Source organism: Equus przewalskii, chromosome 4, assembly GCF_037783145.1.
Source record: "Equus przewalskii isolate Varuska chromosome 4, EquPr2, whole genome shotgun sequence".
In the NCBI taxonomy this organism is placed as follows: Eukaryota; Metazoa; Chordata; class Mammalia; order Perissodactyla; family Equidae; genus Equus; species Equus przewalskii.
In genome coordinates, this window is record NC_091834.1 from 15,007,764 (window position 1) to 15,025,015 (window position 17,252).

The 17,252-nt window shown below is 59.1% G+C and overlaps 1 protein-coding gene across 23 annotated transcripts in view; it reads right to left on the reverse strand.

The window, feature by feature from the left end:
* The window catches only part of CAMK2B (calcium/calmodulin dependent protein kinase II beta), a 93,747-nt gene that overhangs the window by 25,530 nt on the left and 50,965 nt on the right, over nt 1–17,252 (reverse strand). For all 23 annotated transcript variants that reach the window (XM_070617251.1, XM_070617245.1, XM_070617247.1 and 20 more), the window contains 3 exons: nt 11,642–11,696; nt 7,446–7,511; nt 1,653–1,725 (listed from right to left, as the gene is read on the reverse strand). In XM_070617251.1, coding sequence (XP_070473352.1) covers nt 1,653–1,725; nt 7,446–7,511; nt 11,642–11,696 — 194 coding nt within the window. The remainder of the gene's footprint in view (nt 1–1,652; nt 1,726–7,445; nt 7,512–11,641; nt 11,697–17,252) is intronic.

The following is a 17,252-nucleotide window of genomic DNA, read 5'->3' on the forward strand; positions in this document are numbered from 1 at the left end:
TGACCCAAACCCAGCCTTGGAGAAAGCTGGCATCAAAGAAAGGAGGAGATTAGGAGGAAGGAAAGAAGGAGAGAGGGGGAGAGAGAGAAGGAGAGAGGAGGAGGGGGGGAGGAGGAGGGGGAGGAGAAGAGGGGAGGAGGAAGAGGAGGAGGGGAGGAGGAGGGAAGGGGAGGAGGAGGAGGTGGTGGAGGAGGAGGGAAGGGGAGGAGGAGGAGATGAAGGAGGGAGGAGGGAAGGGGAGGAGGAGGAGGATGAAGGAGGGAGGAGGGAAGGGGAGGAGGAGGAGGTGGTGGAGGGAGGAGGGAAGGGGAGGAGGAGGAGATGAAGGAGGGAGGAGGGAAGGGGAGGAGGAGGAGGTGGTGGAGGGAGGAGGGAAGGGGAGGAGGAGGAGATGAAGGAGGGAGGAGGGAAGGGGAGGAGGAGGAGGTGATGGAGGGAGGAGGGAAGGGGAGGAGGAGGAGATGAAGGAGGGAGGAGGGAAGGGGAGGAGGAGGAGGTGGTGGAGGGAGGAGGGAAGGGGAGGAGGAGGAGATGAAGGAGGGAGGAGGGAAGGGGAAGGGGAGGAGGAGGAGGTGGTGGAGGGAGGAGGGAAGGGGAGGAGGAGGAGATGAAGGAGGGAGGAGGGAAGGGGAGGAGGAGGAGGTGGTGGAGGGAGGAGGGAAGGGGAGGAGGAGGAGATGAAGGAGGGAGGAGGGAAGGGGAGGAGGAGGAGGTGGTGGAGGGAGGGAGGAGGGAATGGGGAGGAGGAGGAGGTGGTGGGAGGGGAGGAAGGGAAGGGGAGGAGGAGGAGATGGAGGAGGGAGGAGGGAAGGGGAGGAGGAGGAGGTGGTGGAGGGAGGAGGGAAGGGGAGGAGGAGGAGATGAAGGAGGGAGGAGGGAAGGGGAGGAGGAGGAGGTGGTGGAGGGAGGAGGGGGAAGGGGAGGAGGAGGAGATGAAGGAGGGAGGAGGGAAGGGGAGGAGGAGGAGGTGGTGGAGGGAGGAGGGAAGGGGAGGAGGAGGAGATGAAGGAGGAAGGGAGGAGGGAGAAGGGGAGGAGGAAGGTGGTGGAGGGAGGAGGAGTGAGCGTTGCTGCTCCTCCTGAGGGCCCTCCCTCCACACTGCGCCCTAGGGGTGACAAAGCTTCTTTTGAATAGTCTGCAGCCACTTTACCCAGAGCAGAGCCAAGGGCCACAGAGACTTGGAGAAAGGGCTGGAAGTTTTCAAAAGCCACTGAGCCTGGCCCCTCTCCCCCTGTTCCCAAGGCATCAGCCCCACCTACACACACATCACCTGTGTCCCGCCTGCCAGGTCTGCATCTCAACCAGAGCCCAGAAAGTGAGACCACAAGTGGACATGTGCTAATAGGCTAATTTTTGACAACTGCCCCCTCTCAGCCGTGGAGCCTAGAGGCGTTGGGAGGATGCGCGCACACACACATCCATGCGTGCACGCACGCACACACACACACACACACACACAGGCTTTCATGTGCACACACGTGCAGGCTCTCACACGTGCTCACACATGCATGCACACACATACACACATGCACATGTCCCCCCATGTATACAGCATCTCCTGGTGCTTGCACTGCCCCCCTCAGGGCCCCCTTTTACATGACATGCAGGTACAGACAACAGAGACCTGGCACAGAGCAGGGTAGGGGACTCACCTTGAGGTCCCTGTGGACGACCCCCATTTGGTGGCAATGGAGAACCGCCTCCAGGATCTGCTGGATGCAGTGACTGCGGCAAACAGCAGGCGCATTAGTGCGAGTGGCCCTGAGGAGTGGGCGGAGGTGCAGGAGTGGGGTGCTATGTGGTACTGGGGTGGGGTCCCCAGCCTGGCAGGGGCCACAGAGAAGCAGGGAATCAAGGTGCTGCCTGTCACCCCAGAGAGGAGATGCTGGCCAGAGGGGCACCTCTGGGGCCCCTTTCTCACCCCCACAGGTCAGCACAAGGCACGGCCAGGCCCCTCTGCACCCCCAGCCCCACCCACCCCTCTGGTCAGGCCCGTGGAAGTGACACTCAGAAGAAACATCCCTGTTCTGGTGCGTCCCTCCCCAGGCTCATGCTGGTCAAGCCTGACCCTAAGCCAGGTGCCCTGGGAGGGAGGCCAGGGCTGAGCTCAAACCCTGCAAGGCTGGCTGGGAAGAGGGGGCAGGCAGGGAAAGGATAGAGGTGAAATGGCAAGGGGGAGAGGGCAGTCGGGTGCTGCGGTGTGGGGGTGATGCCCCGGGCACTGGGGCCTTGCTCTGTTCTGGGGCATTGCTGATGCTTCAGCCACCAGTCCCTTCTGACTGGAGCATGTGTTATTTAATTCTAACAAACTTAAACGTCCACACTGGCTGCTGGCTGCAACGCTGGACAGCTCAGCTCCATAGCACCCTGGGGGCCCGGGAGCTCTCCTGGCGAGCGGGCAACCTGGCACTGCCTAGGACCCGGAGCCAGGGGCTTCTTTGCAAGTCAAGAAGTCCCAGGTCTTCCAGGGTATGACTTACTGGAGGGAAGGTCCGGGCTGCCCCCAGGCACCTCCAACCCCTCTGCTTCAGCAAGGTCCCCTGCACATCAGACCCAGATGCCCCTAGTCCCGGCGCACATGAGACCTTGTGGCCCCAGGTGTCCAGTTTCCAGCTGTCCCCAGAGCCAGGCACAGGCCCCTTGGGATCCTACACCACCCCTGCAGCCGTGGCAGCTGCAGGAGACCAGAGGCCACAGGCCACCTGGAGCCCACCACCTAGGATCTTGGTCACGGCCCTTCTGGGCTGGGGCGAGGGAGAGACAGGCAGGTTCCTTCAGATCTCCTGCCACAGCTGGACCCTGTGGGGTGACTGAGGGTCAGCTGGAGGGGGGCCCTGCTTTCCTAATGGTAAACTCAGAGAGGGGGTGATGAACCAGCCCTCTTCCTTAAATAGCTCTGGCCACGTCTGGAGACCATCACCCACTGCAACAACAGTAAACTAAGCATACCCTGCGGACCTAGACCTCAGCACATCCTAACAATCTTGGATTCCCAAGGTCTGCGGGGGTCAGAGGAGCCTGGCCCAATCCTTCGTGAGATAGCCCCTCCCAGTCCCTCCCCTCCCATGCCACCAAGGGCTGGAACCACAGCCCTCACGACGAGCTGGGCTCTCCTGTCCCCTGTCCTGGGCTTTCCTGTCCTGTGCCCTGGGCTCTTCTGCCTGACCCGCTCCAGGCGCCTCCCTCCCTACCTCTGCCCCTCCCATAACACCCTCATCTTTCTGGAACCATCCTTCTTGATCCTCATCCCTGCCCCAACCCCACGTCCAGCCACTGCCAGCCCCCGTTCCTGCAGACACGGGCTCAGTCCCCACCACGGGCTGACCCACCAGAAGCAGCTCGTCTAGGGGCCTTATACCAGTGGGCAGAGCTCAGCTGTGGGGTCTGGGAAGCTCTCGAGGGCCCCTCTTCTGAGGTGAGGACAGCTGGGCAGAGGCGGAGGCCACACATTAGGGATGTTGGTCTCCCATCTCCACTCACAGACCCAGAGCCCTGGAGAGGAGTGCTGGATCTGTCAGCGCTCACTCATGCAGTGATGCCCGCACACAACAGCACCCTACATGGGGGCCTGCCTGACCCTCCAGCGGACCAGCCCCTGCATGCACTGCTGCAGCCAGACCCTGATTCTGCCCTGGGGGTCTGCGTCCATGTGCCCAACTGGGGGCTCTGCCACCCCCACGGAACCCCTGCCCCTTGCCCAGGGCATCAGCGGCCTTAACAGCCCACAAGCTGGCATTTCCTGTGCCTCCAGCTGCTCTTGGCCAGCCCCAGAGTGACCTGGCTCCAACCTTGACCTGCTGAGACTGCTGCCAATCTGGGTTGAGCTTAGGGTCAAGCCCGACTTCTATCTTCCCCTGGAGGACGCCTTCTGGAGTCTGTGTTGGGCATGCCCAGTGGCCACATCCTCCATGTGGGTGTGTGGGCAGCTTCCGTCTCTGCACTGGACTGTGGCCTCTGTGACCACAGGCACATGTCAGTTCTTTCCTCTCCATGTGTCCTCAACCCTTGCCATGCAGGGAGATGTTCCCCAAACGTTTGGTGGACCCACAAATCCATCTGCCGTGGCACCGATGGATCCATCGGCTTGGATGGGGGTGGGCTGCGCCCCCTGCCCTCCTCCATGTCCCCTCCTGGGGCTGCAGGGCCCAATCAGCACCAGAGATGCAGCGACTGCACCTGCGGAGTCAGCAGCTGGCCTACATCTCTCCACAGCATCTTGGGACTTGGCCTGCATGGCTGAAACGAAGCTCTACAACTCTGCAGACAGACCCTGTCCCCTCGTCCCACAGGCCCTGCTCAAGGCACTCATGGTCACCCAGATGGAGAAGTGTGTTGGCAGGACACAGACTTTTGCTGGCTCTGCCCCCAGTGCTCACAAACGAGCTGCCAAGCAAACCAGTTTCCCCAGTAGAAAAGTGCTGGTCTGTTTCTCGGCCCCATTCTTCACAGCGTCGCAGGTCGACATGGGAGTGGCCTCTGCAGGCTGCAGACCAGGTGGACGCGACACCCTGTCTGGAAAGCAGCCCATCGGGGACCTCTGGAGACCCCTCCCAGGCCCTTCCTGGTCTCCATCTGAGACCTCGGCCTGGAGGACATGAGGCCAGGTCCTGCCTGCCCTTTGCCCTCTGTTCGCATGGTACCATTCTCCTTGTGAGGCTTTTTTTCATGCTCTCAACAATTTAGAAAGTCACTTTTGTGGTCAGAATTGCTCCCAAGGGGCATTCCAGTTGCAGGCCGGCTCTTGCACGTTATTCTCACGGTCTGGGCTCTGACGCCACCTCAGGTGTGCTCCTCCCCTCCTCCGCCACCTCCGCCCTGGCACGCCAGCATTCTTACGGGCCCCTTTAACCATCTCTCATGAACCATATTGCTCTTTAGGATTTTGAAAAATGGATTCTAAGTATTTTGAACTTTGCTTTCCCAGGTTTGAAAAAAGACCCCTCAGTTTCCCCACAAACTCTAAAATAAAGATCCCACTCCCTCTGAAGAGGAATCTCAGCCTTCTCGGTTAGAAAGGAATTCGGAAAAGCAACCCCCGCCTGGCTTCCTCTTGCTCCAGAGACACAGTTCGCCAGACTCCCAGCTCTGAGCAGTGCGGCCCCGGGCAGCCCCGGGAACGGTCGCTGATGCACTTGGCGAGGGCGGCGCCCACCTCCCTGGGTCTAGCCGATGGTCTTGGGCTCCTGCCTCAGCACCGCTGACCCCTGCCAGCAGGGGTCCCCCCGCAGAAACGTGGTTGACTCCACTGCTCTCCCAGGAGGGGCTTTCTTGCCCCTGCCTTCACCTGGTCCGCCACAGTTCCAGACGATGCCAGTGGGTGACCGCCCACGTGGGCATCCACATGGGACTCAGGCTCTCTTGCCCAAAGATGAAGCACCAGCACAACGGTCAAATACAAGATGTCTCCAACTCCATCCAGGGACCAGGACTCCGGGGAAAAGAGGCAGCCTGGGGCACGGGTTTTACCAGTGGGGCCAGGTAGAGGGGGCTCCCCAAGACCGCCCCTCATTCCCTCTCTCCTCCTCACAGTCTATGAGCAAGGCAGAGTTTGTGAGTGGATCTAGACGTTTGTGGGTAGGGCCCCGGCTCAGAGTCCCCATCTCTTCTGGGCCAGTTCCAAGGGGCCCCAAACTCCAGGGGAGCCCTCCTCAACAGGTCTCCAGGAGGGGGTCAGGACGCCTGCCGTCCGAGGAGGGCAGGAGGGATCCCCAGGAGTGGAGAGGTGGGGCCAGGGGCAGGAGGAAGCGTCGGAGAAGAGGAGGCCAGGAGGCAGGCAGGAGGGGCAGGTGGGCAAGGCAGGAGCTCCAAGGCCGCAGGAGTTGGGGGCTGTGGTTGGATGTGGGCACACAGGCACAGCAGAAAGGCACTGTGGGGAGGCAGAGGGGCCCAGGGGCTCCAAGCCAAGGGGGAGCTGCTGAGGACCAAGGAGCCTGGGCAGGATGTTCCAGGCAGGGAAACAGAGAACAGTGAACGCAAAGAACCTCCCTGGGGTGCCCAGGTGGTGCTGGAGGCAGGTATGGAAGGCAGCCCTTCACGTCCTGAGCGAGAGTCCAGTCCAGGCGCTGTCCTGACTGTGGGCCATGGGCTTGGATCTGGGGCAGCCCCCCAGGACCCTTCCCTCCTGGCCTGGCTTGCATCTGTGAGCCCCAGAGTGCCCCCTGCCCTGGCAGGTGCCATGACGCTTGGCCTTCCCAGCAGGCAGGCACCACGCTCAGGACACTCCCACCAGAGCACTGCAGAGCGGAAGGGGTGGCTGCCTTTCACTTTCTACTTTCCTTGTAAGTGAAATTAAAAGGGCATCTTCCCGCTTGTGAAGGGGACAGGCCACTCCCAGTTTGTTGTGCAAAATCAGTCCTTCCTCAAGGACCCTCAGAAAATCAGCTGTGGCCCTGCGCCATCCCGTGATCTCCAGAGGGGCAGCCACGGCCCCGCCCCCCTCCAGCCCACCCAGCTCGAAGGCCAGGCCCCACCCCGCCTCCAGCTGCCCCACCCTGGGGGGGGGTCCAGGTGGCACCAGGACCCACTCACACCTTTTCACAGGGACTCAGGCAGTCACTGACAGGTAAGGTTGCCTGTGGGTGCAGAAGCAAGTCACAAAAAGCTACTTTAAAAAGTAATATTCATTTTCCTTGATTAGAAAAGTAATACATATTCATTAAAGGAAAGTTTAAAAATAGACAAAGAAGATAAAAAAGTTAAAAGGCATCTAAGACTCCACCGCCTAGAGAGGGCCACTGTCAGTCTTTCTCTTTTTCAAATGTGTGTCTCCTTGTGCTGGGCGGGCAGGGAGTCACCACCCTCAGCGCTCTCCGAGCTGAGATGTACTGTCAGGGGTGACATTCCTGTCACGGATCAGGGTGGCATCTGGTCTACGAGCATGGACCACAGCAGGCCATGGGTGGCCTACCTTTCCAGGGAGGGGGCCTCTGCCATCTCCCAGCAGCCACGAAGCAGAGGGCATTTCTGAGGCCATTGGTCCCCTTCATCCCCCAGCGAGGACTGACCCCAGCAGGAAGGGCTGCCCAGGGGTGCCCATTGTGGGCTATAGTCAGTCATCCAAGGGAGGGGCAGGAAGAGGCCCACGACCACACTCTGCTCTCCCTACCAGCCATGCAAGGAGAGCACCCCTCCGTGGGCCAGTTCCCACTCCAGGGGAGACCGAGCAGGCCTGGCCCCTCCCTGACCTGGGCCACACCTCCGTGCTGTGCTAGTTAAGGACAAAAAATTGCCTCCTGCTCCTTCGATCTGCTCAGAGAGCTCCCAGCAGGGCTGGGTGGGGCCGGAGGCTGGGCTGACACCTCCACCCAGCTGACCATCTGCCCGGGCCACTTTAAGGACAATGCACACAGGAGCAGACGTGGGCCAGAGGGGCAGGAGTGGGGCTGAGTGAGGGAAGGGTGGGCAGGAGAAGTTGGGGCAGGATGGCATGAGGGCTCCACACCCACCTGGCATCCGCTTCACTGTAGTACTCTCTCGCCACAATGTCCTCAAAGAGTTCCCCACCAGTGACCCTGTGGGAAAAGCACACAGAGTTCATGGATTCTGGAGACCGCTGTCACCTCCATCTCCACCACCGCCATCACCCCCGTCTCCACCACCTCCTGCATGTCATCACCATCACCACCATCTGCACCTCCACAACCATCAACACCACCACCACCATCACCATTTCAACAACCATCCCCACCACCACCATCTCCATCTTAATCACCTCCTGCTTGTCATCACCATCACTTCCACCATTTCCACCTCCACAACCATCAACACTACCATCTCCATCTCTGCCACCTCCTACATATCACCGCCACCTCCATCTCCACCACCACCACCTCTGCCCTATCGCCATTGTCACCTAGGACCGACAGCTTACCAAGTGCTTACTCACATATGGCAGCATTCAACATTTTAGTCCACACCCGCTCCGTGATGTTGGCACTCTTATGCTCATAAAACTGAGCTGCAATGATCTCAGTGACCTGCCCAGAGTGGGCAGCACAAGACTTTGACCCAGGCCTCAGCAGTGTTACCCAGGCCTGTGCCTCTAATTCTAGGCCTGAGAAGATCTGGTTTCCCCTCCTCAAATCTGCCAGGACCAGAGATGCGGCACCCACACAGAGTAGAGGGGACAGAAGAGATGATGCCCGGATCTGGCCTTCCTGGTGGGTGATATTGCGAAGTGTCGGAACTCCCATTTCCAGGAGAAAAGTGGGATCTCTGTCTACACACTGTCTTGCCAGGTCTTCCTGCCCAGTGAGTGGCCTTCGGGCCCTACGGTCAGGATAGACCCTCAGGGCAGGAGCCACTGCCTGGAGGGCCTCTGGGAACCCAGAAAGGATTGGGGCTGCCCAGGGTTCCCCGGCTGGGAAATGTGGATGTGGACAAGAAGATGAAGGAAACAGGGTGAGGGGCAGATGCACAGGGCAGCAGGGAGGTGCCCCACTTCACACGCTCTGGGTCCGCTGGAAGCCTCCATCTAGAGCTTTCCCACCCCTGCTGTGGTCCAGAGTCTCCTCATGTCTTGGGGGACCACATCTCCTTTCAGCACCCTAGCCCCATGTGCGGTGGTCTCTCCATTTGCATTTCAGTTCCCATTAGCTCTCGAAGGTGGGGCTTAGGTTGGCCTCATTTTTGTGCCCAGAACCCAGGGCTGAGCTGGCACATGGCAGGGGTGACCAAAGGCATGGGCACTGCTCAACTGGTGGCCCTGGTGTAGGCAGGCTCTCTCTTAGTGTTGGAGAAAAACAAAAACGAGGAAGTGTTTTGTGTTAACACACCCCACACTCCAGGGTAGATGCTTGCCATGCCACTGGACCTTCCAACAACTCCAGAAGTGAGGAGCTTTTAGGGTCCCACTTTGCCATGAGAGGAGGCTGAGGCTCACAGTAGGTGACTGCCCAAGGGAGGCAGTGGCTCATGTGCATGTGTGCACATGTGTGCCTGTGTATGCACACATGCCTATGTGCACACCTGTGTGTGTGTGTGTGTGTGTGTAGCATGATGAAATTCTAGGTGCCTATGTGCACATCTGTGCATGTGTGTGTGTGTGTGTGTAGCATGATGAAATTCTAGGTGCCTATGTGCACATCTGTGCGTGTGTGTGTGTGTGTGTGTGTGTAGCAGGATGAAATTCTAGGTGCCTATGTGCACATCTGTGCGTGTGTGTGTGTGTGCGTGTGCGTGTGTGTGTGTGTTTGCGCGCGTGTGCGTAGCAGGAGGATGGAGTTCTAGGTCCAGCCCAGGAAAGGGGGACTCACTGTTTATCTCGGCACACACAGCTCACAGGTCAGGTTCTGCAGACCCCGAGTGCAGGCACAGGGCAGAGGCAAAAAGGCTGCCAGGTCTTGGCCAGGGCCACAGCAGGAATGCAGGGAGCCCCCCAGGAGGCCTTGCTTGGGGCTGGGGACAGACCCTCTGGGTCCTGTATCCACAGGAGGCTCCAGTCTGTGCTGATGGCGTCTGGGGCCACTTGGTCCAGAGCTGCAGGGTGGGGAATTGGTAGCTGGGGAGTTTGGTGCTGGCCACGAAGCGCCTGGTCAGGAGACCAGCATCTGCCCCCGTCTCCCTCTCCTCAGGCCCCGGCCAGACAATATGGCTGATTCTGGGCTGGCGCCACGGCCCACGGGGGAGCGCCTTCCTCTGTTCCCTGGGCTGGTCCCCAAGTCCCTGTGATTCCCAGGTGTGGGGAGTGGGGAAACCTGTCAACCCTCGAATCCACAGAGTCTGCAAACTGCCAAGGGGACCTGGGGCCTCGTAAAGGCGATGTCAACCCCGGCCAGAAACAGTTTCCCCAATTCCGGGGCCACAGAGTTGCAGAGGCCTCCACCCTTCCCCTCTCCCTCCACAGCCCCCTTGCAGGCCCTCCCCTCACCCCAAAACCTGCCTGAGGCCCAGGGGTGTCCTGGATCTCCCAGAGTGGGGGCCTCTGCAGGGTTGGGGCCACTGAAGGCTTGGGGCCCACAGAGGTCTGGGGGAACAATGTGCAGGGCCCAGGCCCTCCCCTCCAGAAACACAAGCCAATTTCCTCTTGCCAGCCCCTCAGAGCCTCTCCCCACACCCACTGTCATGTGGACCAGGAGGGAGAAGAACCTCTCACACGCGTGCACACACGTGCACACGCACACACATGCACACCCCTCCCAATTCTCTCCCCGCTTGTCTGCACCTGTTGGCCCCAGGGGCCCCAGGCACAGCCACCCTCCAGCCCAGTGGCCTCTACATTTCCTGGGAAAGAGGCTGGTGGAGCTTGGTGGGTCTGGGGGCACACAAGGGTGGCAGCAAGCCTGCCACTTCCACAGGGGTCATGAGACAGACATTTCCGGCCACAGCCTAGGCCCAGCGGTGGCAGTGGTGTCCCAGGTCAGCCTTGGCCACCCGGCTGGTGACTTGAAGTAGTGTTTTATGCGACAACAAGAGGTGGCCAAGCCCCTGCAGGGACAATCCCAGCCTCTCTTGACCAGAGGACCTAAGTGGGCTGAGGGCTCCTCAGGCCTCTGCACCCCATTGCCCAGGCACCTCTCACTTGAGGGAGGAAGAGCTCCCACTTGTGGGCAGGCTTCTCTCATCACCGTGGCAACAGCATCCTGGCTGGGCTTCCCTGGCCACGCAGCTGCCCAGAGGCCAAATGGGGCCGCCCAAAGCCTACAGCCCCTGCCCACTCCAAGGTCCTGAGCGGCAGACACAGGGACAGCCAAATGTAGCACTGCTGAGCAGGGCTGTCAGGAGCACGGGCACGAGCTTGCCACTTCCACAGCCAGCAGGAAGGGACAGGCAGCCCAGGCCTCACGCCTCCTCACTCAGCCGCTGCACATGTGTACACACACACACACGGACACACCCCCAAATCACACACGTACACACATGCATGTGCACACATGCATACCCCCCAAATCACCCACGTGTGTATACACATGCACGCACCTCACAAATCACAAATATGCGCACACATATGCACACCCACCCACAAATCACACACATGCACACCCACCCACAGATCACACGTGCACACACGTGCACACCCACCCACAGATCACACATTCATGCAATCACACACACATGCACATACTCCCTCACACATGCTGAAACCCACACATGCATGCTCATAAACACACACAAATGCTCAGTCATATGCACACATGTATACACCCCCACAAATCATACATGCACATTCGTGCAATCACACTCAAACTCTCATATGCTGACACCTACATATGCATGCTCATCAACATACACAGATGCACACACACAATCACACACACATGCACTCTTACACACGCACGCACACACACACTCATGCCAGCCAGTGGTGCCCCCGTTCAGCTGTGAGGAGGACCCCAAGGGAAGGAAGGTGAAGGAAGGCCACTGACTCTCCCTCTGGGGGTCTGCCCCTTCCTCTCTCGCCTCAGCCCCTGCCAGCCTCCAGCGGGCCCTGTTCTGCGTGGAGAGGGCCCAGCAGGGCAGGCCCATCCCTGTGGGTCTCCATACCCCAGTGCAAAGCAAACGAGGAGAGGCCAGGGAGGCTGGGCCCGGCACAGCTGGGAGCCAGGTGACCCGGGGGTGGACGGACTGTCCGCCAGGGCCTAGGGAGGCGGTGGGCCCGATGCTGGGGGCAGACGAGGGCGAGGCCCTGCGCCCCGGCACTTACAGATCGAAGACCAGGTAGTGGAACCCTTCCTCGGAGATGCTGTCGTGGAGGCGCACTGTGGGGACAGGAGAGGCTGTGAGGGGCTGGCAGCAGCCCGGGACCCACCCGCACCAGGAAGGCTGCCTCCACACCTGTCCAGGTCCCCAGCCACTGTGTAAACTCTCCAAAGAGGGAACCCACCCCCTGCCAAGGGCCAGCCCGGGGCTTCCCACAGCACGGGCCTCCGAAGGGTCCAGCCAGGCCGGCGGCAGGGCAGAGCTGAGGGGAGAGCTGTGGGCCCTGCAGGCCGGCCAGCCCCAGGCGAGCATCCAGGGAGCCTCTGACTGTCTGGTCTCTCCTTTCCTCTGCCAGAGGGAGACCCAGGACTCTCTCAGCCTCCAGCTGGGGCGTCCACTGCTCCTAAACACTACAGAGAGGGGCAGGAGGGGCGGGGGCCGTGGGATACAAGGGCTCACACACTAGGCCCTAAAAGGAGCCACTGAGGGGCTTCACAGGAGAGGAGCACAGCGAGGCTCCACTGCCAGCCTCTTGCGACAGGCTGAGGCAGGGACGCCCGGGCAGAGGACCACTCGCCTAGTGAGGCATCACTTCCAAAGGTTCAGACCTGACCTCCGATTCCAGAACCAGCGGGGCTGATGGCACCACAGCCACGTCCTCCCGCATCATGGTTTAGTCTGTTTACTTTGTGCCCCTCAGCCTGGAACAAGGCCAGCACAGAGTCGGTGCTGGTTAGGATTTGATGAACGAATGAATGAGTGAGTGAGTGAACATCAAAGTGGATTTCAGCACAAAGAACACAACCCCACTGCCTCCTTTCCCTTGAGCTGGAGATGCACGTGGCACTAAACCGCAAACAGTTCTAGCAACAGCTCATTTTGGACGCTCACCCCATATGCTGGATTCTGCCCTTTGCATCAGGAGCTGCCGATGCAGACACAGCTCTAAGCGCTTTGTGTGCTCATCCATAACAGTCCCAACCATCCCAAGAGGCAGCAGATGAGGAAGCTGGTGCACAGAGAGGCTGAGTGACCAACTGAGGATCACACAGCTCCCAAAAGATAGAGGAGTAGTGTGAACAGGGGCTCAGAACCCCACAGCGCTGCTGCTCCACTAGCCTCTCCTGGTGGGAAAGGGCTGCCAGCGTCTTCCCTCCTCCAGCTCTGGTCCTCCCAGTGGCCCGGCCAGCAGTGTCCTCATGCCAGGAACCCAATCTGGCTACAGCAGCCCCTGACCTCCAGCAAAGCCTAGCACCTGAGGGCGAGCCCTGCCGGAGCAGCCAGGGTGCCTGGTCACCGAGGAGGAGCCCGCACCAGCTCTGGGGTCTCCTGTCTCGCAGGCCTGCCCCTCTCACAGTCTCCCCCTCCCACTTCTGGCTCTGTGTCTCTGCTCAAGGGCCCACCGTCCAGCCTTCTGTCCTCTACCCCTCACCCCCACCCTGGCTACATCCTCACACAGCAAGGTCTTCCAGGGCCCATGTCCTCCACCAGCTGCCTGGGCCGTGGTCACCTCTCCCCCACTGGCATATCCAGCAAGCCTCCAGCCACGCAGAGCCCACACTCACCTTCCTCTGGCCTGTGCACGCCTGGGACCAACGTCCGGCACCTCCCACCAATGCCACCCACACTGACCTGCGTCTCCCTAACACACAGTGGACCCGGCTCCCAGGCAACCTCCCTCTGGGACTCTCCTGCGAAATCAAGGAGTGAACAGAAGCTCACATCCTCCTCTCTCCTTTCTGGTGGGGCTCAGAAGGTCGGCTCCTCTGGTTAGCCTCCCCACCCCCAGCTGCCTCCACCTGAGCTCCAAGCAGAGAAAGACCCGGGGGCCCACCCCCCGCCACTGGCGAGTCCCTGCAGGCAGCACCCACCGAGGACACTCCTGGGGCCTGTCTCTCCTCCTGTGCAGGGGAATTCAACTTCCTCGGGGGGGCCCCAGGGGTCCATACAGCTGGGGTGCTGCAGGGCCTTCCTCCCAGTAGAGGCCATCCCTACCCCCAGGCCGCTGCCCCCCAGGACAGGTGAGAGGGGTCGGCTTCAGGTCCTGCTGGCTGTGTGGCAGTAGAAGCCATGTGTACATGGACATTCCTGGTTTTTTTTTTTTTTACATTTGAAAAATAGTTGCATATTATTTTTATGGTTTAGAGAAAGACCTCTAAATCATCAGACTGATGATTTCACAAGACAGGGTTAAGTAAAAAAGTGAGTTGTCATAGAATCGATTTAAACAAAAAACAGTAAGTAACTGCGGGTGACATGAGGTGGCGGCAAAAAAATAAATCCCCAGCGGCACCCAGGAGAGTCGCATCTGGAAGCCCTGGGTGAGGACGGTGACAGGGGACCAGGCTGTCCAGGGACACGCCCCACTGCTGGGGCCACAGCTCCTCCAGGGCCTGCACCCCAAGTCCCAGGCTGAAGGCCTCTCATGGGGGGCGCCTCTGCCCCTCCCAAGCAGCTTCTCGGACCCTTCCTGGACCCCTGTGCTGTCTGTGTCAAAAAATATGATCAGTTGTAGGATGGCAGCATGGGCCCTGAGCATCTGGAGACTGGAAACCTTTCCCCTTTCCCCTCCTGCACTGGCCTCATCTTGGCAGGACACCATCCCACACCCATCGTCCTCCATGATGCCCACCTGCTCAGCTCATGGGTGAACACCCAGTGAAGGAGGGCGCTTCCAGCCCCAGAAACCAGGAGGTGGGGATTTGCCATCACTGAGCCAAGCCGAGGGGAGAGAGGGGTGGTGTGCAGAGGGGAGGCTGGAGAGAGGCTGGGGGGAGGTTGAGGGGAGATTAAGGAGAGGCTGGAGGGGAGGATAAGGGGAGGCTGAAGAAGACTGAGTGGAGGCAGGAACAGAGGCTGGGGATGCTGAGGGGCGGCTAGGAGGAGGCTGAGCAAAGGCTGAGTGGGGGCTGGTGGGAGGCTGAGGGGAGGCTGGAGGGAGGCTATGGGGAACTTGGAAGGAGGCTGAGGGTGCTCCTCTGAGTTAAGGCTGACAGGCTCTGCTCAATCCCCGACAGGGTGCTGGGCCCAGCTTAACAAGCTGTGGAAGATTCTACCTGCCATAGGTTCTGCTGAATCTCTGTCACTCCAGGGCCCCTGGGGGCAGCAAGAGGTTTGGGACCTGCTTGCCTGCTGAACAGCAACCTCTTGAGCTCCTGGCCAAGGCCTACCAGTGAGGTGAGGGCAGAGGCCACCCTGCCCACGGTCACGTCTCCATTCTGGGGACCTCCCTGGCAAGGGGTAGATGTCCATAAATACGCGCTGAACAGCAAATTCCTGAGACCCGGGTGGAGGGTGTCAACTCGAGGTAACACATACACAAGCCCGTTTGTGTGGAGGGCCCAGGGCCAGGCCCTCACGGGTCATGCTGGTTCCTGACGCCCAGGCCTGCTCCTGGGAAAAACCCCACTGTGTCCCCACACCAAGCGCTGCCATGGCCGGGCCACGACTGTCTCCCCTGCCCGGGTCCCCCCTTGTCTCTGAAGAGAAACCAAACCCCCGGGGTTGGGGGGGCTCTGCCTTGCAGCTGCTGCTCGGGGCTAGTTCCGTGCACCCGACTCCCAGCGTGCGGGCTCAGCCCAGCAGACATTCCATGTGTTCATCGTGGCGGTTGTGAAACGCATCCAAGGTCTCTGATGCTCCTCATTTAAGAGGGGAGCTTGGCTCCCTCGCCCTCGTGTGTGGTCACCAAATAAACAGAATAAGGCATGGTGACAGTGTGACACCTCCTAGACTAGATCATAAAAAGGCACGGCGGTGCCTCCAAAAGGTAAACAGAGAATGACCAGGTGGTCCAGCAATCCTGCTGAGGAGTATACACCCAGAGAGTTGAAAGCAGGGGCTCAGACGGATATTTGCACACCCATGTTCATGGCAGCATTAGTCACAGTAGCCGACATGCAGAAAAAAGCCAGATGTCCATGAACAGATAAATGGATAAGCAAACTGCGGTCTATACACACAATGGAATATTATTCAGCCTTGAAAAGGAAGGAACTTCCGCAATATGCTACAACATGGGTGAACCTTGAGGACATTATGCTGAGTGAAATAAGCCAGTCTCAAAAGGACAAATGTTGTATGGTCCTCCATCTGTGAGGTTCCTAGAGTGTCAAATTCATAGAAACAGAACGAACGATGGTTTCAGGGACTGAGGGGAGGGGACAAGGGGGAGTTAGTGTTTAATGGGTGCAGAGTTTCCACTGAGGTGATGAAAAAGGTTTGGGTGCAGGTGGTGGTGATGGTTACACAATATTGTGAATGTACTTAATGCCACTAACCTGTACACTTAAACATGGTTAATATGACAAATATTATGCTATGTATATTTTACCAAAATTTGAGTTAAAAAAGCACTGTGTTCCTTGTTCTCCTTCCCCTCCCTCTCTCTCTCATTGTCTGTCTTTGGCTTTCTCTGTCTCTTTCTGTCTGTCTCTCTTTGTTTTCCTGTCTCTCTCTCTCTCTCTGTCATCACGCACTCTGGGGAGCCCGTGGCCATGTCCTGAAGATACTCACACGGCCCTGAGGAGATGTCTACATGGGGAGGGATTCAGGCCTCCCACCGACAGCCAGGTGAGTGAGCCACCTTGCAAGCAAATCCTAAAGCTCCAGTCAAACCTTCAGAAGATGCAGCCCTGGCCAGTGTCTACACCACATTGGAGCCCCAAAGCAGGCCCAGCTCGCGGGCATGCACCTGTGCAGCCACCCCAGGCCACAGACTCAGGAGGGCCCTGCTCTGCTGTTGCTGTCTTGAAATTCTTAACTTTTAAACAAAGGGCCCACGTTTTCATTTTGCACTGATCCCACAAGTTATGTAGCAGCCCTGATCAGCCAGCTGAACTGCTCTTGAATCCACAGAAACTGAGAAAACCAACGCTTGCTGGTTGAGCTTTGGGGTAATTTGTTACACAGCATGGATGACTAACACACTCGTGATACAGCTCCACAGAGTGGGTGGCACTTACACCCCCATGCCACACACAAGGAGACCATGTCTCAGAGAGTTCAGCAGCGGCTGCAGCCTGTGAGTGGTAAGGCTGGGCCCGAATCCAGGTCTCTGCACTCTGAACCTCAGCTGTCACTTCAGAAGAGACGGAGTCTTACAGCTTACACCCTGCTCTCCATGTGAATCATCTCGGGTCCTCCTACGAGGTCCCTGCGAGGGAGGCAGGAGCATCTCTACTTCATGGATGGGGAAACTGAGGCTCCTTCCCTCCTGCCCACACCCTGAGCACAGATGCTTCCTGAGTAAGCCAGGACCGGAAGGGGAAGCCCTCCCAGAGCCCCTGCCCCACACCTGGCTGCGTGTGATCCCGCTTCCTCTCCCAGGGGTCCTGGGAGCATTTTTGTTCAGTGGTGGGGCTGGGAGGACATGGGCCATGGAGCCAAGGGATCCCCTCAAGTCTTATCCACTACCTACCCCTCAGAGAGCCCCTCCTGAATCTACAGAAAACTTTCTGTCTGAACCCCACAGTCTCAGTTCTGCCTCTCCTGTGTTCTGGAATGTTCCGTCTGAACCCCACAGTCTCAGTTCTGCCTCTCCTGTGTTCTGCAATGTTCTGTCTGAACCCCACAGTCTGAGTTCTGCCTCTCCTGTGTTCTGGAATGTTCCACCA